The sequence below is a fragment of the Drosophila ananassae genome, chromosome 3L, assembly GCF_017639315.1.
Source record: "Drosophila ananassae strain 14024-0371.13 chromosome 3L, ASM1763931v2, whole genome shotgun sequence".
NCBI classification, from domain to species: Eukaryota; Metazoa; Arthropoda; class Insecta; order Diptera; family Drosophilidae; genus Drosophila; species Drosophila ananassae.
The window spans coordinates 6,521,559-6,546,602 of NC_057929.1; the positions used below are offsets into that span (position 1 = coordinate 6,521,559).

At 45.2% G+C, this 25,044-nt stretch overlaps 1 protein-coding gene across 1 annotated transcript; it reads right to left on the reverse strand.

The window, feature by feature from the left end:
- Window positions 1–1,483: 1,483 nt before the first annotated feature.
- On the reverse strand, window positions 1,484–24,156 carry LOC6494847 (tyrosine-protein kinase RYK). Its single transcript, XM_001959524.3, has 11 exons — window positions 23,627–24,156; window positions 17,216–18,038; window positions 12,673–12,800; window positions 12,368–12,605; window positions 12,135–12,303; window positions 11,902–12,059; window positions 11,702–11,847; window positions 3,598–4,025; window positions 3,353–3,493; window positions 2,543–2,839; window positions 1,484–2,480 (listed from the first exon to the last, which is right to left on the reverse strand). The coding sequence occupies exons 2-11, from the start codon at window positions 17,352–17,354 to the stop codon at window positions 2,369–2,371; spliced, it is 1,956 nt and encodes a 651-aa protein (XP_001959560.1). The 5' UTR covers window positions 17,355–18,038; window positions 23,627–24,156; the 3' UTR covers window positions 1,484–2,368.
- Window positions 24,157–25,044: the final 888 nt, after the last annotated feature.

Below are 25,044 nucleotides of genomic sequence, written 5' to 3' on the forward strand. Positions count from 1 at the left end.
TGGGTGCTGAGTGTGTGAGAGGGTGTGTGTGTGTTTGGGTGTCTGTGTGTCCTTAGCAGTTATTCCTCTTTTTTTCGAATACGCATTAGTTTCGTATTTTTGTTTAGTTTTTGTTTTTTTTTTGGTTTTTGTTGGTTTGCTGGTTTTTTGTATACACATACAATCATACGCTAGAGTATATCTAAAAGTAAGACAGATACAGAGATACATCTATATGGAGTTTAGAGAATGAGACATATGTCGGAGTGAATGACAATTTGTTATGCTTTGTGGCTTTCAGTGAGAGAGTGTTGGTGTGTGTGTGTGTGGGTGTTATAGCCATTTTCCTTGAGGGCTTTACACTTTGGTTGGTTTGTTTTTGGTATCCTTCAAGTTTACATCTCTTGGCTTGTTTTTTTAATAGCGTTTACAGTTTAAAGTTTATAGTTTACAGTTAGTTTTCAATTTGACGACAAAATATACGTTATAGTCATAGACATACACTCACATACACATATAAATAAATACCCATATATATCTATTCATACATATATAGAACATGAAACACATTCAGTTTTTAGTAGAGGAGCTGCTCCTTTGATTTAGCAGCTCCTTTTCTCGTTAGCTTTATTATCCATTTTGAAATTTGTTTGCTTTCACAGGATAACTGTGTATGTGTGTGTGTGTGTTTGTGTGTCTGTGTTTGTGTTTGTGCTGCCTGGCAGCCATTTTATTGGGACATATACTAGTATATAGTTGTATTTCTTAAATCAGCATTTATTCGGTGATAGTTGGCTGTAAAATTTTTGTATTTCTTTTTTTAATAGCCATAGTAACGTTTTCATAGTCGAAGTGCAAAGCTTAAGAATTAAAAATCAAATTGAGTAAGAGAGAGATAGAGAGAGCTTAAATAACTAGACGAATAAGCGGCTGGAACTATTATTTCTATTTCATTTTTTAGTTATTTCGGTGCTTGACTGTACTTATTTCTTTATTTCCTATTATTACACAGAACATTTAAACTACGTTTAAGTTTTGCCATTTTTCTAGTAATTGTTGTGGGCGTTGGAATGATTTTTGGGCTGTATTTTGGTTGGGAGCTGTACAACTTTCAGTTGCCAGCCCTGGCTTGGCTAACAAAATCGAAAATGCAAATGAATATACGCACCCCCACATAGTAGTACCTCATGGGGGAAAACGAAAACAGAACAATTCTTTGACTAATTCAACTAAAAGGCATAAACAAATAACAAGGATATCTTAGGCTGGGGACTTCAGTTCAGATTTTTGGGAGGCTTAAGTGACAGCTAGATAAGTGTCGATGCACTGGGAGAAAAACACCAGCTGTGTCTCTGTTCTTGTTGTTGCATATTTAATGAGAAATGGCTATAATTGAGCAACGGAATTATTTAGCAGGACTACTGGGACTCTACTGGGAAGTGTTTGTGAATGTTATGTAAGTGTTTCTTAAGAGTGTTTATTCATTTAACATTTGCTGTTATACTTGTTTTTGTTTTTCATTTTCACCTGATTCAGATTCTGTTTTGAACTTCCTCCCTTATCTCAATACGCAATAGTTATAATAATAATCATAATAATAATCAAGGTAAATAAATATATCGCTTTCGTAACAATCGAGGACAACATTTGAGAACAAAAGATTCTGCATCCTGTTGTCGCCATTTACCCCGCCTCTCCTCAGCTACTACAACTATTTCCAGGCATTTTCAATCCTTGACTCCTTCGTCGTCCTGTTTGCTTACACAATATACACACATTCAATAAAATATGCACATCAATAATTTCACATTCATTTATCATTTATGGTTGTGGTTGTGTATGTTATGTATCTTAGGTGTGAGTTTTGGTGTGAATGTGTGTGCCATATCCTTGACAGTGTCTGTTATTCAATTGCTAGCTACTTAAATGCTCAGTTTTATCGTAAATTGAACCCATCTGCGTCATATCATCGGGTTGAAAATTGATAACTACCAGCCGTAGTTTGGTTTGGGGCTTGCAGTTTGAAGTGGTTGTTTTGGGGTGGACCTTAACCACTCTAGTCGAATTCTTGTGCATATCACTCATACGCATCAATCATACGCCCTGTGACCTTTGCTTTCATTATTTATGTATTTACATCTCGTTTATTTTTGATGGCAGTTTTTGTGCGTGTACTGTGTGTGTGTGTTTTTGTTGTGTATCTGTGTGTGTTGCTTACGTATCTGAAGTTAGATGGCTTTTATTTCAATTAGCTTTTTGCGCTGAACTCTAACAGGTAAATTCACATTTAATCTCACATTTAAAATGCAAAAGTTTCAATTAATTTATCTTGGGCTTCGCTGCCCTCGTCCTTGCATTTATATCCTTGTCAGTCCAGGCCCTCTCTCACTTAGATATACATCCCCAGGTCCGCATGAAAGTCCTGCAGATACGAAAGCAATTGCGAGGGTGTCGGTCTTTGTTTGGCTTCACTGTGCCAGCAGCAATTCATAACGGTGAAGCTATTGGTTGGGTACATCACTATAAACAAGTTCTTTTTAAATTTTTTATGTTTCAAACTTACAATTCATCTGGACAATTGACTGGCTGCTCTAGCCGGAAGCCAGCGGCCAAGTAATTAGTAAGCTCGAATATGTCTACTTCCTCGTGGGGCATCTGGGCCAGTGTGACCAGCTCCCAATAGGTCACTCCCAGCGCCCACACATCTCCCTGGGTGGCGTAGACCCGCTTCTGCAGCGATTCCAGGGAGAGCCACTTCAGAGGCCGGTTCTCGTTGTCCCCCAGGCAGTCGTAATCATCCGGAAATAGATCCCGCGACAGGGCTCCATCGCAGATCTTCACGTATGCCTCCTCGTCCAGACTGTAAAGGGGAAATACATAGTGGATTTTTAAACAAATATAATATTAAGAATATTTCCACTTTGGCCCTAAACCGAGCCCATATCTTGGCCAATTCCCATCCGATCCTGGAGCGGAATACCTTAAACGATTTCTAGTTTGATTCCGCTTCAATCTGCATTAAAAACTGGGAACAAAATTTTCGATCCCCATTTTTCAAATTTTTCTGATGGGACCCCTTGGAAAATCCAGGATTTCCACTTTGGCCCCAAACCGAGCCCATATCTTGGCCAATTCCCATCCGATCCTTGAGCGGAATACCTTAAACGATTTCTAGTTCGATTCCGCTTCAACATGCATCAAAACCTGGGAACAAAATTTTCGATCCCCATTTTTCAAATTTTTCTGATGGGACCCCATGTAAAATCCAGGATTTCCACTTTGGCCCCAAACCGAGCCCATATCTTGGCCAATTCCCATCTCATCCTTAAGCGGAATACCTTAAACGTTAATAAATGTTTAAAGAAAAACTCACTAGCAATTGCGTGTGGCAATGTCCTTGTGAACGATTCCCAGGGAGTGTAGGTAGGACAGTCCTTTGGTAATGTGGAGACCAAATTCAACCAACTGCCGGGTACTTAGGGCGGTGCTTGATTCCCGCGACTTTTGCAGATAACTGAAAAAGAAATAAATAATATTTTTAATAAGTTGTGATTATTGTTTTCTATATCTAGGTTCTTCTTTAGATTATAACGTTGATGGCTTTGGAATTTAACTTACATTTTTAAATTTCCCTTGGACGGATAGGGGTAAGCAATCTCTGGCGGACCTGGCAGTTCTGTGTTGGCCAGAAGTGGCGCCAGGATATGCTGGTGGCTAACCCCAATCAGGAGTGAGGCGTCCTGCAGCAGGCAGGCCACTTGGGTGAGCGATGCCCCATCGACCACCGTCTTAACCAGGGCATCACAGGACTCGCCCAGTTTGCCGGCATAGATGCGGCCAAAGGTTCCCTCCTTGACCAGTTCCTCGTAGCTGAGTGCTCCTGGCTGGACGCTGGGGATTCGTCGGAGGCGCTCCTTGGTCTTCTCCCCGTGGCTGCCAACAGTTATGGTGCTTCCAGTGATGCCGCCAAAGAGGCTTAAAGTTCCACTGCCAATAGTGGCTGTGCCGTTGCCACGACTGCTTTTTGGGGTCGACAGACTGCAGGCCTAAAAGGATAGGAAAGGTGTGATTTAGTTTATAAAATTGTCATTTTAATGAGCCATTTTGTAGCAAAATATAGTCAAATAATAGATAAACGGTTCAAAAATCAGATTTAAAATAAAGCCTACTATTTTAATAAGCTTTAAATATACAATTATATAAATATTCAGCTTCAATAACCAGGTTTTGTTTCGAAACAATACAAACCAAATTATAAATGCATTAAACATAAATAAGGCCGGAAGTAGGTTAATTGAAAATTAATACGTAAAATCAAACACATAATTGATGTTCATTTTTGGGGCTCAGGGACAGAATCAGATAAATATCGGGTAATATAGCAATCAAGATTAACACCCTTCAGTGCCTTCCGAAATGGGGGTTTTTCCGCTTAAATAACCAGCTCACTGCCAGGACACTTGAAACTGTATAAATTTCCATATTTCCGTGCCCCATCTAATTTGGGCCAACTACGATGTGAAGGCCCCAAAAGGCCAAAATGGTAAAATGGCAACGATGGCAACGATGGCTGAGGCAACTGAAACAGCAATTTCAGTTGCCGGATTTGCATCTTTCAACTTGCATCCGTTTACCGTTAGTCATGCAGTCGGTTGCTCCTGCTACTACTTTCACTCCCTGCCCCATGCCCCTTGCTACTTTCTCCGTTCATTCATTTTAATGAATTGAGTTCCGTTTCCGCTCGAAGGCACTTGATGTTGCCTCACTTGGTGTTGCCTCCAAAGACTTGAGTTATAATTTTATCCTCGCCAGTCGCCCTGGCCCACCCTCCCCCTCATTTCGCAGTTGTCTTCCAGTATGAATAATTTATTGGCTGGCAAAAAAGCTTTAATTCGCAGAGCATTATGTTTGCCCAAAGGGGGTGGGTGGGGACTAGGATTGGAGGAACTCGGTGGGGAAATCGGTCTCAGCTGTAGGAAATTGCGAACTCGTCTTGTGTAAACAGAGTCTGCAATGGCAGCAGATAGCCAGAAAGTCCTGCCGGAAAATCCCTACCCCAGACTCCCGCCAGAATTCCTACGCCTACGCAGCACATTTATTCTCATAAAACATGAAACAGTTGCCAGAAAAAGAAAGCCCCCCAAAAATACAAGAATATTCAGTCTAATAAACACAAGAAAAAAGTCTTTATTTCAACCAAAAAAAGAAAATCTGCATAACTGCGACCTGCGACCATGGAGTTCAAGTGGTTTTCGCCCTGGATTTTGTCCCCTGGACACTAAATCTCCATCAGCAGCAGGTGGATGGCGGTGCTTTTTATTAAAAGCCACCGTTGGCAATATGCGGGGAATTATATTATTTGGCTCTGGTCTACAGAGATCCTGGGAATCCGTGGCACAATTGCAGCTACATATTCGCAACACCGACAGCAACAGCAACAGCGACAACGACACGGCCAACGACAAAAGGCAATAAAAACAATAGTTGGCTGCCTTTTGTTAGTGAATTTCATTTCATTATTGCCTTCATTGCCACTTTTGTGAAGGGGAGAAGTGAAGCCCTGTTCCTGCGGCATCCCGTTTGTGATTCCTGCTGTTTGTCCTTTATTGTATTTGTCGTGCTGCCACTGTTGTTACTGTTGCTCTGGATGTTGCTGTTGCTGTTGCTGCCTTCACAAAAGAAAATTCAATTAAAACGCAACAATATCGCACTCCATCATCAAAGCTGTCCTGCGAAAACCCTCAAGCAAAGGGGGACAAGTCCTGCGGTTGTCCAGGGATTGCGATTGGTGGGGCGTTCTACTATCCTCACTGAGCCATAAATCCCCATTGTCACTGACCCGCTCTCTTGCTTTGTGTGCTCGCTACAAACAGGTCCTAGGACCTGGGTCCTTCTGTCTGGTTACATGGCGGATCCTCTTTGTTTTCCAAAGTTTAAATCGCGAACAAAAAAGCAAATTCCCGACTGTGTTAATGAGCAACGCTCTCAAGTGTAATTAGAATTCATTTAATCGGTTTAACATTAATCGCTTAAGGATATGCTTGGCTTGCTTTTTATGACTTTATTAAAAAAAGGATAGAAAAGGAAATATTTCTATGACAACTTATCGAGTCAAGCAATCAAATAATCACATAAACTCACAAAACACTTCAGAGTCCAGTCTGAAACAAAAATTGTTCAATAACTCAATTTAGATAAAGTCTCCGACATCTTGAAGTTATTTCCGCTCTCTTAGGTCTTAAGTCGTATAAATTCCAATCAATTGCTGAATTAAATCAAATTCCTGATTCTCTTGATTCTCATTTTTGGTTCTGTGTGCTCGAGGAAGCCAATAACCGAGAAATGATTGTAAAATTAAAACGATATTGAGGCAATATTTGTTCTCCATCAAAGGATATGCTTTCAACTGATTTTTATGAGAGCGTTCCATCCCGAGATGGCAAATGAAAATGTTCATTTCAACTGGATTTTTTGGGTCAGATGGCAGGCATACTATTAAATGCGAATGTCAAACGGATAGACATTATTGCTTGGCTTTTCATTTCCACCAGGACATTCGAAAAGAGGACCCCCTATACCAAAAAAAAAAAATAAAATTGCTACCAATTGCTGCTGGTTATTTCGGCCCACTCGAATCGCAGATCAAATGGTACATTTCGGGGCCATTGCCATGATACTGAATAGGTGGCAGGCTCTAGTGCGAGGATGAGTGCTTCGATGCTTTTCGGGCTTTGAATTTCCAACAGAATTTCCAAACCCAGAGCAGTCTGGGTGTCAAGGATACAGGACAAGCGTGTGTAGTCAGCTGCTGCAGCTGTTTCTGCTTTGTTGTGACATTTCTAATGACAACAGCAGGAGGTGGGGGGTGAAGGCGGTGGCTTTTGGGTGGATTGTCCTGCAAATGACGTAAGCACAAACACTAAAATACAATACACACACACACACAACACACACACACCGACACCATGCACCCTCACAAACTTGACAGGCGTCTGATTTGCTTATGTCACTTGCAGCTCTATGGCTGCCCGCAGGAACAACAGCCACAAGACCCCACCCACAGCAACAGCCAACCGCCCACTACCTCCTGCCCTTGCCACGCCCATTTTTGGGAGCGCATTGCCTGGCTTGTAATTAAAAACGCTTGATGACAATTTTGCCAGGACGACGCCCGTCAGCACGTCACTTGCTGGAAAACCAAAGTGCAGTCAAACTTTTCCCTCGAAAGAGCAGCAACACAGCAGCATCAACAGTATGAAAATTTCCCACAGTTTTCCGAACAGACACTCACAGCTACACACACAGAGGTACAGTGGGCCAGGGGGGCTGGAAAATATTTTAATGAAGTCCCAACCACTGCAACTTTTTCGGGGGCTAACCTCTAACAAAATTTTTGCGGAAGAGGTTAGTTGGGAAAACAGTCAAGAAAAATAAGAGTTGTGGTCTTGGTTGTGTTTTAAATATGTTTTAAATTGATTAAAAAAATTAAAAATTGGTTGAAGAGTAATTAATAATTATGGTTCTAAATAAAAAATGTTAAAAAGTTAAGGATATACATATGTTCGAAAAGAGTTAGCTTTGGGTGGAAAAAGGAATTTTTTTAAAGAATTAAATCAAATACTTGGCTCATCTCATTTTATGTTTTCAACAAAAGAGTTAAATATATGAAAATTTATATTAAAAATGTAATTTATTTAATTTGTTTAATTTCTATGATTATTTTTTAACCCTTTTTTATATTATATGATCCACTGTGCCCTAAAATTTGTTGACATAAAATGAAACTATGCAAATTGCTGATGCTGTTGCAGTTGCAAATATGGAATACATAGTTTGCCACCCCGCTTGTCACTGCCACACCCTCCCTTCCCTCTCCTTCTGACCAGACAATGTGAAAACGGCTTCAACATATCACGCATACGACCCGTCACCTTGTGCTAATAAGCCTTGGCAGTGAACCGAACCGAGCCAGACTGCCAGAAATTTTCGCAGAATCGCAGGTACCTGGGTCTCAATTATATTTCAATTTACCTGCCAACGAGTTTTCTGCCTTTAATCAAAGCTGGAAAGCCTGAAAAGCCCCTTCTACCAAGTTTGACTTTTTGCCTTGGCCTTTGTTTCAACTTTTTTTCGGGTTTTTTTGGGCAGAAGTAACTGAAGTCTCATTATTTTGGCATTTCCGGGGCCAGGACTGGCAGGACAAACTCTGTTCCAGTTCCAGTTCCTGGGCCAGTGCCTGTGTGTCTGCCTTCTAATTTGCTTTTGGGGGCAACTAATTTGAATTTCGTTTGATTTATGCCTGATCGATTCTCTGGCCGTCCTCTGACTGCCTTTGATGCATGGCATTTTGATGAGAGTATTGGCCTCGTTAGCCTTTTTGGCGTTCTGGCCTTTTGATAAGCGTTGTATTTCGCCGCTAATGCATAATTGAAAAGCGGGTAAACGGAACACAGAACGATTTTGGGGCATAAACTCGATGGCTGTGGTCCTAATTAAAGGTGGCGTATACTTAACCAAAGTCACCGCTTACACGCACTTAATCACGCATAATTGCCTTTCAATTAGCCATTGCGTGTTCCAGCCACGCCCACTGACTAACCATCCTCCTCCGCCTCCGCCTCCGCCCCCAACCCCTCCTGAGCTTTAATAAATTAACATACTGAGAGTGGCCGTTTGATTGGAATTTATAAACGTTGTTGATTTTCAAGAAATGCTAGTAAATTGTCAATTAAAATACATGGCTTGATATACCAACCACTTTAATGGATAAATCTTGTTTTCTAGCTCGTGGAGGTACCAGTAGAAAGTGTGGAAAGGGTAAAAAAAAATGAATGAAAGGAAAAATCGGAACAAAGAAACATCCGGCACTTCCGTTTTTGTCTCTCCTGCGGCTGACAGGAAGCAATCAATATAGTGTAATGCCAGACAAAAGCATCCTCCGCAGTTTGTCCAACAGAAAGGATGCCGGGACTCCTTCGGTGGAGGAGAGGTTGGGAAAAAATATATCGACTAACGGCCTGGTAATTTGTCAACCTTTGGCGACAAACCTTTGGCTTTAACCCTTGAAATCACCACCTGGCTGGTCACATACCGTGCGCCATCTATTAAGTGTCTTCAGCCCTCTTTTCTGGGGAGCTGTGCGGCAAATGTAAATAATGTCTTTTAATCAAAAGGTACAAGTGCGGGCAAATCCATTAATGCTGTACGTGCTGCTCCCCAAAACTTAAAGTTTGGGGAGTGGATAGATGGCAGAGACTCCCCTTTATGGTCCCCGTTTACAAGTTGATTTACAAATTTCTTTAATGGGGCGACAACAGCGATTTTAATTAGCACCTGTTCGTGCTTTGTCTGCCATTTGTCGATCCGGTAATCGCCATAAAACACGGCGACGCGGAAATTAATTTCCCCATGCTTCTCTTCAAGGAGTTTTCAGGTAAATTATGCCATTTGAAGGCAGGACACGTTGCCTGAAGGCTCCGCCCTAACCCATTACTTTTTCTAGGCTCCTCTCGCTCTGATTCCTCGCCCAGATCCAATATACTAATGCCTCTGCTGGGGTCTCGCTTTGCAGCACATAGCGCATCCGCTCCGTGGCGCCACCCCAACCGCCTCTGCCTCTGCCTCCCCCATTATACAAGGCTGCAATAATATTTTGCAAGTGTTTCTAAACAAGCACAAAGTCATGTTTCAACAGCTGTAGTCTGGTTTCAGTTCGCTGCTGTTTTTATTGTTATGTTCCACTATCTCCCCCCTCTAGAAGGATCTGCCGCCCGTAGTCCTTCTTTTTTAGAGGACTCCCTTTCATCCCCATTGTTACTGGCATTTTGCTAAACTTTCGCTGCACATTAAAGCAATTTGGCCGGCGTTTATAGACTGATTTAATAGAATAACAGGGAGAGGGTGGCTCCACACCCAAATGAGATATTTCCACACAAGTGCACAGGACCTGGCAGAGTGTGGGTGGGGGTGGGAGTCTGTGTGAGTATCTGTGTGCACTTGGATATAATTGTTTGACTAAATGAGTGCGTTTGCCTCAGACCAGACTCCCCTCAGCCTCTGGTCCTCTTGTTTGTGCCCCAAAATTGCGCTACAGTTCGCTTAACGCTCACACATATGGCCAGAGCAGATGGGGGCAGGAGCAGAGGAGGCTATGCCATGGGGGCCATTCAATTGGTAGAACAGAAACGGTACAACAATAATTATGGCAAGCACCCTCAGACCCCAACCGCATCTTCAGCTCCACTCCAATTTCGGGTTGTAGAGAATCAGTGGGACAGAGAGAGATAATCAGAGAGACAGAGAGGGAAGAGCGAATTCATTTAATTCCCTGTCGCCTGCTTCGATGCGTTCGTCCTTCGTCCTGGCACCAGATAGAGCCAAATGGATATGACTCTTGGCACTGAGAGCCGCCAGATAACCCTGTAAGGAGTGGATGAGTAGCCCCCTTCCCAGGGCCAGGCTGTTCCCATAATGAGGATGAAATTGAAGTCTAAACAAACAGCAATCGCTGGGCAAACAGCGCCAGGATACGGAGATCAGGATGCTTTAAGCTGAGCACATCAAATCCCCTCCAGTCTCCATGGAAATTGAATATTTAATTATGCGTCGATGGAAATTGCGTTAGAACTTGGTGACGAAAATGGCAAAGTCATCATGGCGACTGGATGGGGGAGGGCGCCTAGAAAAAATCCTGTCTAAGGGTCTAAGGAATGTTTACAAGGACAACAATTGAAGAGGCTGCTAAATAATTTATTCCAATTTGGCAGAGATTCCCGCCACACCAAGAAGTTAACTTGGCTCGAAAGAAATGCTAATGTTCTCCCCGGAGGGAGCGGCACGAGGGATTCTCTGAAGACGACCCAAATATGAGGTTCTAAGTATCCCGATGATGGCTGAAATAATTTTCAGTTCACTTCGATGGCCACCTCAGGGAGTTGGGTGCATTTTGGGGCAGAGTGGTTGTGGTTAGTGGTTAGTTTGGATTAAGTTTTCTAATTTTCGCCCAAGGGGTGCTCGCTGGATTGGAAACAAAAACAAAGATAACCGAGTCGGGCAGACTGTCTGTGTCTGCTTCGGCGGTTCACCTTCCTTATCTCACAGGTAGCCCTCCTCCTTCGGTCCTCCACTCACCTGCCGCACCCCAAGGACTCCCAGCACCTGGCTCTCCAGGCAGTGGGTTTGTGTGTCGCCTTCACCTTCACCCGCACTCTAGACTGAACACTCCACTTTCCTCCTCCACCTGCAGCTTGCCACCTGCCACATGAAGTACGTGAGCGACACACGAAGCTACCTTCCCACTTCGGCAACCCACCCAGACATCCTTGAGGGCCAGGGGCGAGGAAAGCCGCATATTTATGAATGGCTCTTGTTTCGAGTTTAACGCACTACGGGAGCTTTATCAGCTCGTAAATATAAATTAGAATTTAATTTTTATCGCCGAGGAAAGGCGGCTGGCAGCCTTTGGCAGGAGAGGAGGTCCTTTGGGCCTGGGGAGCAATGGAGGACAAATTAGAGGTAGTCCGGGCAACTCGGAAAGCAGAGTCCGCTTCAAGGGGACTCCCATTACCAATCCCATCTCCATTTCCATTTGCGCCTGCCACGTGTCCCAATATATCAAAGGCTTTGATTCAAATGTGGATCCCAATCTCATCCCCCGGAATCCTCTGCCATCTGGAACGCCGCCCTGGGACTGGGGATAGTGGGTGTTGGACGGGATAGTTACCTGAGTCAGTTGCGAGGAGGCGTAGTAGGAAATCCTCGAGGGACAGATCGACTCTGGTTTCGAGTAAATCGTCTCGGCGGCCTGGTCGTGGTTCATGGGCAGCAGGGCGGTGGCATAGGGTGTGGGCGTGGGCGAGCTCCTGAAACCTGTGAGGGCGGGGTTAGAGGTCGTCCAGGCGGGGTGCCACGAAATTAACTTACGGTCGAATATGCTGCAGGACTTCTTGCTCTCCGACGGGTATTTGTTGAGGCTGGCGATGGTGGCATAGGATCCTGTGGCGCTCGGCGGCCTGCCCAGCGGATCCAGGCGGATGAACACATTCTGGTGGCTGCCGTAGGCCGCGGTAGTGAAGCTGGTGCTGGAAGGGAAGAAGCAAACCAAACCAAGGTGTTAATAGGCAAATGGAGGGGGTAGAGTCCCCGGGATAACCTACTGGAGCGAGTCCTGGCGGAGCTGCTTGCGCGCCTTCACGTACATCATGCTGGCCACCAGGCCGACGGCCAACACCAGTCCCAGGGCACAGGCGGCGGCACTCAGGAGGGCGGGGCCCTGGGAGGGGGCGTGAGCGGGGGCGGGCGACTGATTGGGCTCAGGTGAGATGCCTGCGAATGGAACATGGTCGGATGAGTGATGGATTGCTGGCCAGGACGAGGCATTGAGACCCACCTTTCGCACAGATCTTGTTGCGCTTGAAGTGGAGCCGGGTGTCGTTGAAGCGCGGGGGTCCCCGCACCACCATGTTGACGTTGACGGGCAGCTGGAGGGTGGCGTTGCCCGTGCAGGGCAGGTACACCAGGAAGGACTCGATCTCCTGCGGCACCAGGCCCTTGTGCGGGATGCTCAGCGTGGGCGTGCCCAAGGCCTCCTGGTCGGTGTTGTACTCGATGCTGATGGAGTAGGGTAGCTGTAAGGATGGCAAGTGGTTAATATGAGTACCTGAGTCCTGGGCGGTCCTGGTGCAGTCTCCTTACCGGGTAGGCGATGAGACTCTGCCAGGAGAACTCCAATTCGTGGATGTCCGCGGGCACGGGGACGGTGAAGTGCATCGCGTATGTGTTGATGGCTCCCTCGTGCACGTAGAAGAGGTCCGCCTCGAGTCCTGCGGCGATAAGCGAGAAGGATATGAGACTAGGGCGACTGCGGATGCACTGCAGACGTAAAGCGAAAGTTTCCCGCAAATTGCAGGGCCCTCCTCCTCCATTAGAGCCAGGAGCTCCCGCTGCTGAGCAAACTTTGTGCATTTGCTGTTTGCTCTCCCCTCGAGCGTCCGCCCTTATCCTTTTTCCACCATTAAGCGGAAATTGATTTTCTCTCTAGCCCCTAGCGGAGGGGAGGGGGTGGTCTGTGAGGTGACAATGCTGGTGGGTAAACAAAACCCAAGACACAATAATAATCGAAATCGAATCCGTCACCGGCAGGCGACGGTGCAGGGAGTGTCTCGGAGTGGCCCAAAAAAGGAGTGGAGTGGAGGGGAGAAATGAGGAGCGACAGGAGTCCTGGGAGAGGATACATTAAAAGGTGTCAACTGCGATGCCTCGTCATCGACGGGAATCCGATTCCACAGCTCCCCGGAGTTAAAAAGTCCTGATCTCTTTCAGGCTCCCCGCCCACAGGCATTGAAAGACGAGCTGCTTGAGTTAAAACGACGTGAAATTAAATTTCTTCATCCGCCTTTATTGTTGCTCTTCCTATTTCTATTCAGGACTCGGGACTCAGGTCGCAGGATTCTATCCGCCTCGTCAGTGGGGTGCATTATTTACTCCACGGGATCAGGCCGAGCTAGCTATTCTGCCAGGAGGGGAGTGGGTATTGGAGTGGAAGCTTACTTCCTTCAAGTTTGAGACTCCGCCGGATGTTGAATGTAGCAATTCCGCTTCCGGCGGACTCAAAGGGGGGTGACTGGAGGCAGGGGGCAGGGAGCAGGGGGAGTGAGCCTGCATTTAGGATAGAACAAAGCACTCGCTCGCTGCTTAAAACAATTTTAAATCCAATTACAGAACAAGAAAGAGCATTTTTCGTTGGCTTTCATCCCGGCTAGGTTGAGGTTGAGGCTTCATTTCCATCTCGAGATGCTACAGTTTTCCATTTTCTATACTCCGTTTTCCTGATGCCGTTTCGGTTTCGTTTTCGAGTCCCAAATTGCTTTGCCCCCCGCCGAGTTCCCAACCTGGCTCCCAGAGTGGGCCAAGTGCACCACTTTCCCCTTCCTCTGCCTTTGCCTTTGAGTTTGGCTGGATTTTTTGAGGAAGCGGGAAAACACAAACATAACCCCAGAGTGCCGCCCATCAGATATGCACAAACACAGAAAAAGGACATCGTTTGAACCCTTCTCTGACGTCCTGTGACAAGGGAAAGTGCGGGGATGCGTCAAGAGGGGGACATTTGAATAAGTGACTGCACTTGTGACAACCTCAATTAATTCAGTCCTGATTTGGGGATGTCCTAGCACCCTGCTCCCCGAGTCCTTGTAATGTCTGCCACATGAATTGGCCTCTTTGGGGCACAATCCCAAACTGCACTTTGAACAGCATCAATTGGCACTGCCACCTTCCACTCAAGCTCATCCTCTTCCACTCCTCCTCGGGTATCCTTTTCCCTCCTCCCTCCCCCCGTGAGTGTCAAACTTTGCTCGTCTTTCATATCACGGTGGCGCGAAACTTTGCCTGGGAAACTTTTGTCGCGCTTCTGCCTGCCACTCCCCTCTATCTGTTCCGGGGAGTTCCTGGTAGTTCCTTCCTCCCCCTCTGCTGGATGAGCTGCCACACTCCGCAATAATGTCCTCCTCTGTGCCTTCTCCGCCCTCCCCAGCCTTAATTATAATACCTGCGATTGCGATTGTCTGAATGACTCCAGAACACACGTGACGCTGCAACCGCAGCTCAGATTTATGGAGAGGTGGTGAGGGGTGAAGGGGTCAAATCAGGATGAGAGTTCAGGGAGAAGGTATCAGGGAGAGATGGGGGGAGGGGAAGACTGGCAGGAATTGGCTGACTCCGGAGAATCTCGGATCCGCGCTCATCTCTGGCAATGCCAACAAAGAGGAGACACCATTTGCATAAAAGATTAAGAGGATAATTAGTGTCATTAGTTGGGAGACTGCATCCTGCCCTCGCCCTAATTACCTCTCCCCCCTGGCAGGATCTCCGGGGAGTGCAATCTCACCTCGCGATGATTAAAGGAGTTCCCCGGCAGTTCCTGCTAATTGTCCTATGAATCAGAGATGAGAATTGCTCGCTCGATTGGCACAGTTTCTGATTTCCTCCTCCCCTCCCCTGGCATCCTGATTCCCGGGCCGTCAGGATACAAATTCCTTCTGCCAAAACACCCTTCGAAGGGAAAACATATCGACCGAATGACGGAGGGGGGGAGTTTATTAATGTGGGGATTTTCGGGCTGTTTTCTATTCATTAAAAATAATTTTCTTTTGCATTAATTTTCATTTGCAGGGAAATTTCTCAGACCACCGCAGAAGGTTGAGGTCCACCCTGAGATGGGATGCATGGGCGGAGGGGAAAGCTGGTCCGAAGGGGGCAGGGCGAGGGATCGGGTGGCTGAGAAAAAGTGTGCACATCAAAGCAAAAGCAAAAAGTTGTTGAAATTGCATTTTTACGCACCCTTGAACAGGAAAGTCTTCAGCAGGAAAGGGGCGGGGTAAGTGGGATTGAGGGGTGGAGCGGACCAGGGGAGGGGGAGGTGGGTGGCAGTGGCGGTGTCGGTGGCAACGAGGGAAAATTGCCCGTTGCTGGGACGACACACCGAAATTGAACTCAGAGGCGGAAAATCTTCAACAAAAGCGTAGAAAATATTTAATTTTAATGTTGTCGCCACTTCATGGAAGGATCAAGGGGAGGAGGGGTGAAAAGGAAGCCAAAGTTCAAGGATTCTGCAATTGGAAAATAAACAATAAACAACGAGAAAGCCAGGAACTTTGTTTACAGATCCTCAGAAGGACGTGGAAGCCAAATAAAGTGCAACGAATTGCTGGCGGAACTCACATTTCCATGTGGGGAGTGCAACAAAGAGGTCCTGAATCTGGGACTGACTCGTGCAACTGTGAGCAGCCTTCCACATGAACAGATTCCCATGGAAATGGGGGTCAGGGGATGAAAATCATGCACTGGAATGTGTTGCGAGGGTGGAGGGTCAGCTTGTTTGATTTCGCGCTGCTTGTTAATTTTCAAATCGAAACAAATTCGAGGGTGGCAGCCATCGCTAGCTGGGTGGGATTGAGGGGGAGGGCAGGTCGCCCAGGGTGTTAACTGGTCGTTAAAAAACATAACGAGCTGCCAGGGGGAGGAGATGCCAGGGCGATTCCGAGGCATCCTGAAAAGAAATCACAGCCAAGCGGGCGAAGGAGACTGCGAGGAGCAGCAACAAAGTGGAAATGCTTTTGAAATGTCGCTAATGAAATCCGTTTTGCATTGGCCCGAGGAGGTTCCACTGGGATGCGAGGACGGGTTGTTGTCCAGGAGATGGCCCACTCTGGCCATTGATCCCTAATGCAATTGGAAATGCGTCAAAGGAGCCAGAGATGGGGAGAATCCTCCGATTAAGCGCAGCTCATTCATCCATCATTCCCGCGTCCCATTGAGAGGATTATTTTTACGCCATCAACTAATTGAAGTGTCCTGATTCGGCAACCAGGAAGCCAGGAGGTAGGCCTGCATAATGAGGTGGAGGCGTTTATGCTCCAATTATTGCCAAGTGGCGGAAAGGCTGTGACCAGCTAAGTAACGACGGAGAACTAGGCCAGCTCCTGCCTCCAAGCAACTCCCGCCACTCCATATTTTGGAGCTTTCGAGTTCCTCATTCGGAGGCATATTCCCCGATCCATTAATCAAGACGAGGACGAGGACGAAGAGCAGGAAAATCGCGAGCCAAACGACAGGCACGAGGCCATTCCGCCTTGGCACGTCCATGAAATCCATGTAACTCCCATCCGAGGCACTCCAGAAGGGGGACCTGGCCTTGGCTCGATCTGGAGCCGGCGCCATCAATAACAAGAATTCGCGTGGAGCAACAAACGGAAAAACAAGAAAACAAACAAGGCGGCAGGAAGAGGAAGGGGGTTGTAAAGGAAGTTGGAAGGACGAAGAACGCAGGACTCAGGACAAGGAGGAGGAGGTGAAAGCTACTTGCAGCTGTCAGCAAGGTGAGGGCGTCTATTTCAGGCCCAGAACGGAAATCGATTTGTGTGCGATTTGTTTTGGTTTCGCTCAGCTAACTATTCTTATTCCTTCCCCCGCCTTAGATCCTTGCTCCCTCCTCCTGGGCCCCTCCCACCCCGCTATTAATGGTCAACTATAATTTCGTGGCCATTAATGACTGTGACATGGTCTGCGACTTCGGGGATTGTTTGTGTTTTCGTGTTCAGGGATCAATGAATTCGTCCTGTCGCACTTCGGCCCGCAACTATTAATCATGCGAGTAGATCCTGGCTCCTGGAGGGGGAGTGTCAGCCCCGAATCGAAGTTTCATTAGTGGATTAGGAAATGAGACTGGAACTGGACTCACCCATCAGTTTCATCACCTCGTGGTGGCTGATGAAAATGTTCAGATAGCCGCTGACGGAGGGCGTCCGCCAAGTGGAAATGGTCAGGAAGAGGAGCCACAGAGGCAGTGACGGCGGTGCTGGGGGTACAGAGTGACCCATGGCGGGTGGCGGTTTGAGGATGGCCTAGTGGGTGCTGTGCGGGGTTAATAAATTGTCAGAGCATGTGTCGCCGCAAGTGGCGAACATTTCCACAGCTCCACTTCGTCCTGTTGCCAGTTATCCTGTGCCACTGCCAATCTCAATGTGTGGCCATTGATGCGTCGCCTTCAAGTTGACTCTTTCAGGGCGGCAGACTTCCCCCTGTTGCAGATTTGAATTCTGGCGACGGTTGTTTCTGCCACAAACAGAGGCACAGACCCCAAACTCACAGAGAAGCGTTAAAATCAAATTCCGACTGGTAACTGGTAACTGCTCACTGTTCCGGCTTCAAAGGGCGGAGGTCTGTCTGCTGAATTTGGGAACTTTCAGCCTCTGCTTCCGCCGGCTGTCCTGGCAGTCCTGGTCGTCCTGGCTCTCCTTTTTCCGCTTGCCACTCTGTGGCAGCCCAACTTTGCAGTTTTGTTTTGCTGCGGTTGCTTCTGGAGTTGCTACATGTCCGAATTTGGTCCAGACTGAGCTAAGTTGGCTTTTATTGGCTGAGCTCCTGTCAACTGGCCCGGCTGTCCTCCTCTCCCAATATCCTTTCGTGTCCGGTACCTTGTTGTGTGGCTATCGCCTGTCACTTTGTGCAGGTCTCTCCTGCTGGCTCTCTTCCGTCCGGCTTCCTCCGTTAAAGTGCAGATCCTGTTGAGTAGAAAATGGTTCGGTTTAGTGAAAATTGGTAAAAAATATGCGTGAAGGAGCAAGGAATCCCCAACCACCAAGGATCTGGGGTGCTTGTGTGGTTCAGTGGTGCAAACAATTTGGAAAAGCTAAATAAAAGTTTCCCCATGCAAGAGTAATTAGAAAGTTGCAAAAAGATTAACAGCCTAGCAGGATTAAAGGGATGTCCTCCCACCTTTCTGGAGGTGATGTTGTCAGTCACTGGGGGTGGTGGAGTGGTGGGTGGACTGGGTGGTGGTGGTGGCCTAATAAATTTGAGGTAATATTTATGTGTTTGTTTGGCATAAATTATGAACTGGAAAAGGGAACAACTTCTGGCTTTCGAAATGTTTGTGGTTCAAGTGGTTCACCTCCACATGTATTGTTTGGGTTGTATGTTTATTCAGCTGCTGCTCCACCCTCCATTCCCGAGTCCTGTTGTCCTCCTGTTATCCTTGGTGGAAGCGTGTGCAGGTTACCCGAAAGGAATGCCAACTGCAGTCGTAGGCATGGCAATGGAGAACCGGGACAGTCGAGTGCCCCCGAAATGAAATTGTTGCCAAGAAGCGGCCAAAGCTGGCAAACTCATTCCCCACTTTGGTCTCTTAACTTCTCGCTCCTCCATTCCCAGTTTGCAATAAAAATCGAAATCAGAAAAGTTTTTTGCCTCCAATTTTTAGTTTCTCCCTCCTGGCCTTGAGCATTTCGGGAATTTTAAAGTTTAAGGAGGGAAGATAGTTTTCTAGCGAGAATCCCGCGCTTAACCAGGGAATGCTGCGGTCTTTTTAATTAAACTTATCCGAGCCGAGGAATGGTAAGAGCCACTTGATTAAGGCCCAGATAGGCATCAGTATCCGGATCAGCTCCATCATCATCACCTCCAACATCGTGGCTTTCAAAGGGAGCTTCCCAGAACGACAACTCTTGACTTGGCCCATGAATCCTTCGGAAAACGAAGTCATTCAGCGAATGCATTAATAATTCAAAAGACAAATAAGCGAATGGGAGTGTGTGTGTTTGGGTTTCCTGAAAGGGGAGTCCTGCAACTGATTTAAATGGAGCACCAGCAGCACTTTCAGAAATACTTGGTGGAATGTCCTAGAATACACTAACTACATCGCCTCAATCATAATCAATGAAAATTGTCGAGGGAAGTCAAGTTCCCCTCGAATTTTCCGCTTAGTCAGACGCATCATCTGTCAGTCTGGCACGTCTCCAAGTCCCCATCCCCCAAAAAAAATCCTCAAACCCCTCATAAAAGTGACAAATTGAACATTTTCCAGTGTTTCTGAGAGAAAAAGATGATGGCTCGATGGCGGAAGAAAACTTTTCAATTACTTCTAGGACTCGTAATGAATAATCATTATCTTCCCACTGCCTGTTCAATTTTTTCCTGTTCATATTTATCGATGTGTATTATTTACTTCCCCCCTACTGCCTCCAGGAAACACAATTTGAAAGGACTTTCAAGGAAGTTGGAGAAGAGGCCCCGGAGGCTCCTTCCCGGCCCGTTTCAATTATAAAATGGCTTTCGTTTCTAATTGAATCGCTAGCCTGGAGTCGGGGGGCTGAGTTAATATTTTATTTCCAGCGATTGCTCCTTCTCCATTTGACTGCGGCTCGGTGTTTGCTTAGCGTTTCCAGTTCCACGGTTCCTCTCGAACCCTAAATGCCCTGCCTATCCGGTCTATCCGGCACTCGGCACTCCACCCCCAATCCCATTTGTTGTTGCTTGTTCTGGGCCAACAGCCTCGGGGCCTCCAAGAGTAGCAACCAAGATGGGGATACCCCTGCCCGCCACACCCAAAGTTCTACTTCTCATCCATCTCAGGATAAACAAGCGAAATGTTTTTGGGCCCTACTAGGATATCCATCGCCTTGACTATTAAAACTCTGATGGAATCTATTTTGGCTAAACAAAAAGCAAAAACAGTAACAGAAACAAACAGAAAACAGAAAACAGAAAACAGAAAAACAAATTTCGCATTGAAGTAAACTGAAACTCAAATTTAGTTTAGCCCACGGGCTGGTGTTCGGTTGCGCACAAAATGCGAATAGTTTTTTGAGACCCAATGGGAGATATATCCAATTGCAATCGGCTGAAGGCTAGCCTCATTACATTTAAATGTTTTAGTCACTGGGAAAAATTGTAGACAATTATAGAAGTAATTTTAAACAGACTAGATGGTGCAAAATCTTCAAGATAAATTTAGAAATAATATTAGAGATTGTATGATGGAGTTGAGATTAAGATATTCAGGAACCTTCTATCATAAATGTAAGCTTAATTTTCGATATAATATATATATATTTTAGCTTAAAAATATTCAATTTATAAACAATTTCTCTATACATTTTAACCTTTAGAATAAATGGAAATTCTCCATAATCCAAAACCAATATTTGAAATTCAAATTAGACCTTATTTGGCAAGTGCATTCCGGGCGGGATTCGATTTTATTTGGCAGACGGATAAACATTCGCGCCGCCGAGAGCGAACCTCATTAAATTGACGTAAATATTTGACAATGGACTCCGTACGGAAAATGGACTCCCTCGTCCGTCGTCCTCCGAAAACAATGCGAAATGTTCGCCGCTGACCAGACAAATTGTTGGCCATAAATTTTGATAACTGATTAAAAGTAACGAGGTAAACACATATACCACCTGACTTCCCTGGCCAATACCTACCTGGTCATTGTTTGTATGAACATTTAATGCGAAATTGTTTGGCGAAATTGTTGTAACAACAATTGGGGCTTCGTATTCGTCCCGATCTGACCCATACTTTTCTGGCCAACAAAAATCCAAAAGGGCCTAATGTCCAAAATGTTCGTCGGACTGGCTAATTTGTGCTGGCAATTAATTTACATTACTGCGGGATCAAGGGGAGGTATTGGGGGGATAAGGGTGGACCCTGCTCGATTTGTTTCTATTTTGTAGCATTTTGTTATTGCGCTTCACTGAGCAAACGATTTTGGGCACCGGGTCTACATGTGTCCTAAATGGATTTTGTTCCGAAATTATATGCCATGAGGCCCTAATGAAAGACATTCATGCTCATGTTCGTGGCCGAATTGGGTCGTTTCTATACCGACATTATAGTCCAGTCGGCCAAGGCAATTAAATTCACAATTTGTGCGATTTCGGCTGATGACAGTTTCCACTTAATGTGGGATTTTCTAATTACGCAGCGTTTGGAAATTACTTTCGCAATTATATTGTTCTCATAAAGTAGGGATAGTAATTGATGTTTTTATCGAAACATTTTATAATTTTCAGCTCATTTGAAAAAGGGGCTTAAAGGTTTTTATATTTGGGGTTTATGGAACATTTATTTTTGGTTTATAATCGGAAAAGGAAGTCCAACTTTCCTACTTTATGTACTGATTTTGAAAGTGGTTTAATTTGGTTTTTATTTTCATGGATTATAAAGGTTTGAAAATGTTTTTCATTAAAATTTTAAAAGAATTCCCACATTCCAAAATGAAAAGTTTGTTCATTTGTTTGGTTTCCTAGAATATTTTAATTTAATGAGTTAGCTGTGCTTTTGTTAGTTCTACTTTTCATCGTAAAGCCCCACAGAGCTGGGCAACCAACTAAAGACCTGTAGGAGTTACTACCCACAGGCATACATCCTTAACCCCTTGACAAGCCCAAAATGAAATAACAAGCCAGCTCCTCTGCAGTGCCGGCCTAGTAAATAACCCCATAATGACCAGCTCACATTTCCACAGCCAGTTGATCCAGATCCAGATCCAGAGGACCACCAGACCTGGCCTGGCCTAGGCTAGCCGCCATTTAACATGAAATACAACCTCAATTACGTTTTACGAGTTTAACTCAACACCGTGCGGTTGTCTGATGGGAATTTTCAATATTATGTGGCGTAAATTTATAGGGCCAAGTGACAGAATCGGAGCTAAGCGACGACACACACAGGAGCCAAGGACCAAAGACCCAGGACGGTAGCTGGAGGAGGACTTTTATCTCTGCCACACTGCCACGGCAGAAGTGCCGTAAAAGTATCTCAACGACAGCTTCGGTCCTCGTCCTCCGCCCACAATTTTAAAGCCCCACGACTGACGAAGGACGAGCCCAAACAATGGGCAATAATCATTGATTTATGGCTGTCATTTCGGTTATTAAAATGATATTTTCCCTCGCAACGAGTGAAAGCGTAAATCTGGCAGTGGAACGACATCTTAGCCCCGGCTATCTGGGCCAGGACAGCTGGCCCGTTGGCTTTCCTTTTTCCATTTATCCATTTTTTTTTTCCTTTTTAAGTTTTATGCCCCTAATTGAAACATCAAGCCGAGTGGCCGCAATTGAGCGCTAAAAGCGTGCCTAATCTATGCATATTTTTCTCCCAAAGACCCCTAATCAGAGTCTGAGCCATAAAAACCAGGCCAAAACACAAGCAAACTGTAGAGCACACTTAGGGCCAACTTTTAGTTTCACTTTGTGCCGCCTTTGGTTGCTTTTGTTGCTTTTTGTTTGGGGGCACTTAGGCATTCAATCAACGTGGACTTGAGCCTGTCGTGTCGAGGCGTTGGCGTGCACTGAGTGGAATACAGGGATTTTCGGGGGGACTGGGTCCTGAGTCCTGGAAGTTGGGTTTCCTTGGGGTGGTGCTAAGTGCCCCGCCCACCAGGCCCCATCCAACATCTACCGCCCTCCCATTCAGAATTGCCCAAGCGCAACGTTAGATTTGCATTTTCCAGCTTATTTTTCTCAATTGACCTAATGCAGGCGAAATATAAAATGGAAATCCCATTCTGCCACTTGCTAGAAAACTTCATGGAAGTTTCTTTTGTCTCTGAAATTTATTTGCATTTTAAAAGCCAGAAAGTATGCCAAATGTCAAGTGATTGTTGTACAATATTTGCGGAAAGGCTTGTACATTTTCTATGCTGTTGTGATTTTATTATTCAAGCACATAAAAAATATGCAAAATATGTTGATTTTTGCAAATAGACAAGGAAATTTAAAGAGAACTCAATGGCTTGACTCTTTAAAGGGAAAATTTAAATATTTTATTGACAATATATGGTATTCTCGGAAAGTTACAAAATAATAGAGAACTTCTTGGAAAATCTTTGCTAACTTTTATAGGAGTATTCGATTTTTATTATATCATAAGGACTCAGGATAAGCTCTTCCCAAAAAAACACTTTTATCTTTCACACCTTATCCATAAATTAAATTTTCAAAGAACATTTTTTTCCCTGTACTGTTTGCATTGCTATTTTATTGCCTACTTTTTGGCGCCCCAAGCAGAGAAGGTCCTTATTCTCACACATTGCAATTAGTGTCAGTCCACCTCCGAAAGTTGCCACAGTCACGCAATGTGACACCCATAAAAGCACACAAAAAATAGCTCCACAAAAAAAAAAAAGAAAAAAAAAAAACTAAAAAAGGACGAAAGGAAAAAAAACCGTGTGGCACAGAGGAAATTATTTATTTAGTTCCGGTCGAGAGTTTGAAATGGGTGCAATCCTGACGGGTTGTGACGGGTTCAAGCGGGTGTTGAAATCGTTTTGGCCAAGCAAAACACATTAAATGCTTACTTTTATATCATCCGGCTGGCAATCAGCTTTACGCCTGTCAGGACGACACGACTCGGCCTGATCCGGTGGCTTAATCCTTTTAGCGGCCCAATTGAACACAGGACTGAGGGTGTTCTCTGTGTGTGTGTTTGGGTGATTTCTTTGGTTTTCAATTTGTGCACTGTTTGGTTTAGCATACATGCATGTATGACGGACACTGTATGGTTGGAGCACTTAATGCCCCATTAAAGCCTGTCAACGTGCGGAGACGGGGACCGCGAAACAATAATGTCGACGGCTGGGCTTTTCTTTATTAATGATTCGGTTTTGCGGTTTGGTTGCAACTCAGATCGTTGTTGTTGCTGTTTTTTTTTTTTTTTTTGTCAACGAGGACATGGACGGAGAATTTCGCGAATTTCCTTTTCGGGCGAAACTGACGACGAACTCATACACCCACAGTGACTGGATAACGAATATCCTTCCGACGGTTGGAAGTCCTCCGATTCCGACGACAACGACCGTGTCCTTCGAAAAGTGGCGAGCGACTGAATCACAGAAATCAAAGTCCTTCGGAGTCCTGGCCACGAGCAAGGACTCGGCTCTGCTGTGGGCACATGCGCATGCCATTCGTTCTACGATGTTTTGGCCAAAATGCCGGTAGTGGGTTCTCTTTTCCATATTTTTTTCTGGTTTTTAGGGGGCTGACGAAAGGACAATTGTTTGTTTTGTGTTGCTGCTGTTGTTGTTGTTGTTTTGACTGCCTGCCACATGCAACTGTTGCGCATTTTTTTTTTGCAAATGGCTAGCGATAAACCTGGCTTGGTGTTCGTATTGTTGCCACTGTGGCAGTGGCTTCTGTTGCAACGCTTATTTATGATTGCACTTGATGTCGTGTTGGACATTTTTAGTTTTCCTGAAAGGATTTCAAGTAGAACTAGTTCTATTTTTTTTGAAAATTTAAAAAAGGGTTTTAGGGTAAAGAATACCTACAAATAAAGAGCTATAGACCTTAGAAATAAAAGAAAACACAAAGAAATAAATCATATATAGTAAGTGACTTAAATCCTTATTAAATTTTAAGCCCATCCTATAATGTAAAATATTTAATATCCTTCCTCTATAACCCTTTGCCGAACTAGTTCCATTTTCCAGTTACCTTTTAGCAACTCTGTCATTGGATAATTGGGGCAGAATACTAAATACCCTCAAGAGGGCTACTGGTTGCAATTGGGGCATGTGGCACGAAAGGAGTGCAGAGCTTAATGGGAGTGTCGTGCAGCACCCCATGATGAGTTTTTGTGGCAATACCATCCTCTTATAGCTTTAGTGTCTGTGTGTTGGTAAGTTTTAAGGATTTGTCGAAGGCTCGGCCTTTGACAAGTAGCCCCATTTTTGTCACAGAAAATTCAATTTGTCACTCAAAAGCCGACGTAACGTAG

Coding starts and splice junctions, on each gene's coding strand:
- LOC6494847 (XM_001959524.3), bottom strand. CDS start 17,354: ATGGGTCACTCTGTACCCCCAGCACCGCCGTCACTGCCTCTGTGGCTC. Junction 12,304..12,367: donor CAACAAGATCTGTGCGAAAG/GTGGGTCTCAAT, acceptor TTCCATTCGCAG/GCATCTCACCTGAGCCCAAT. Junction 4,026..11,701: donor CCTCCTCGCAACTGACTCAG/GTAACTATCCCG, acceptor CTATCCTTTTAG/GCCTGCAGTCTGTCGACCCC.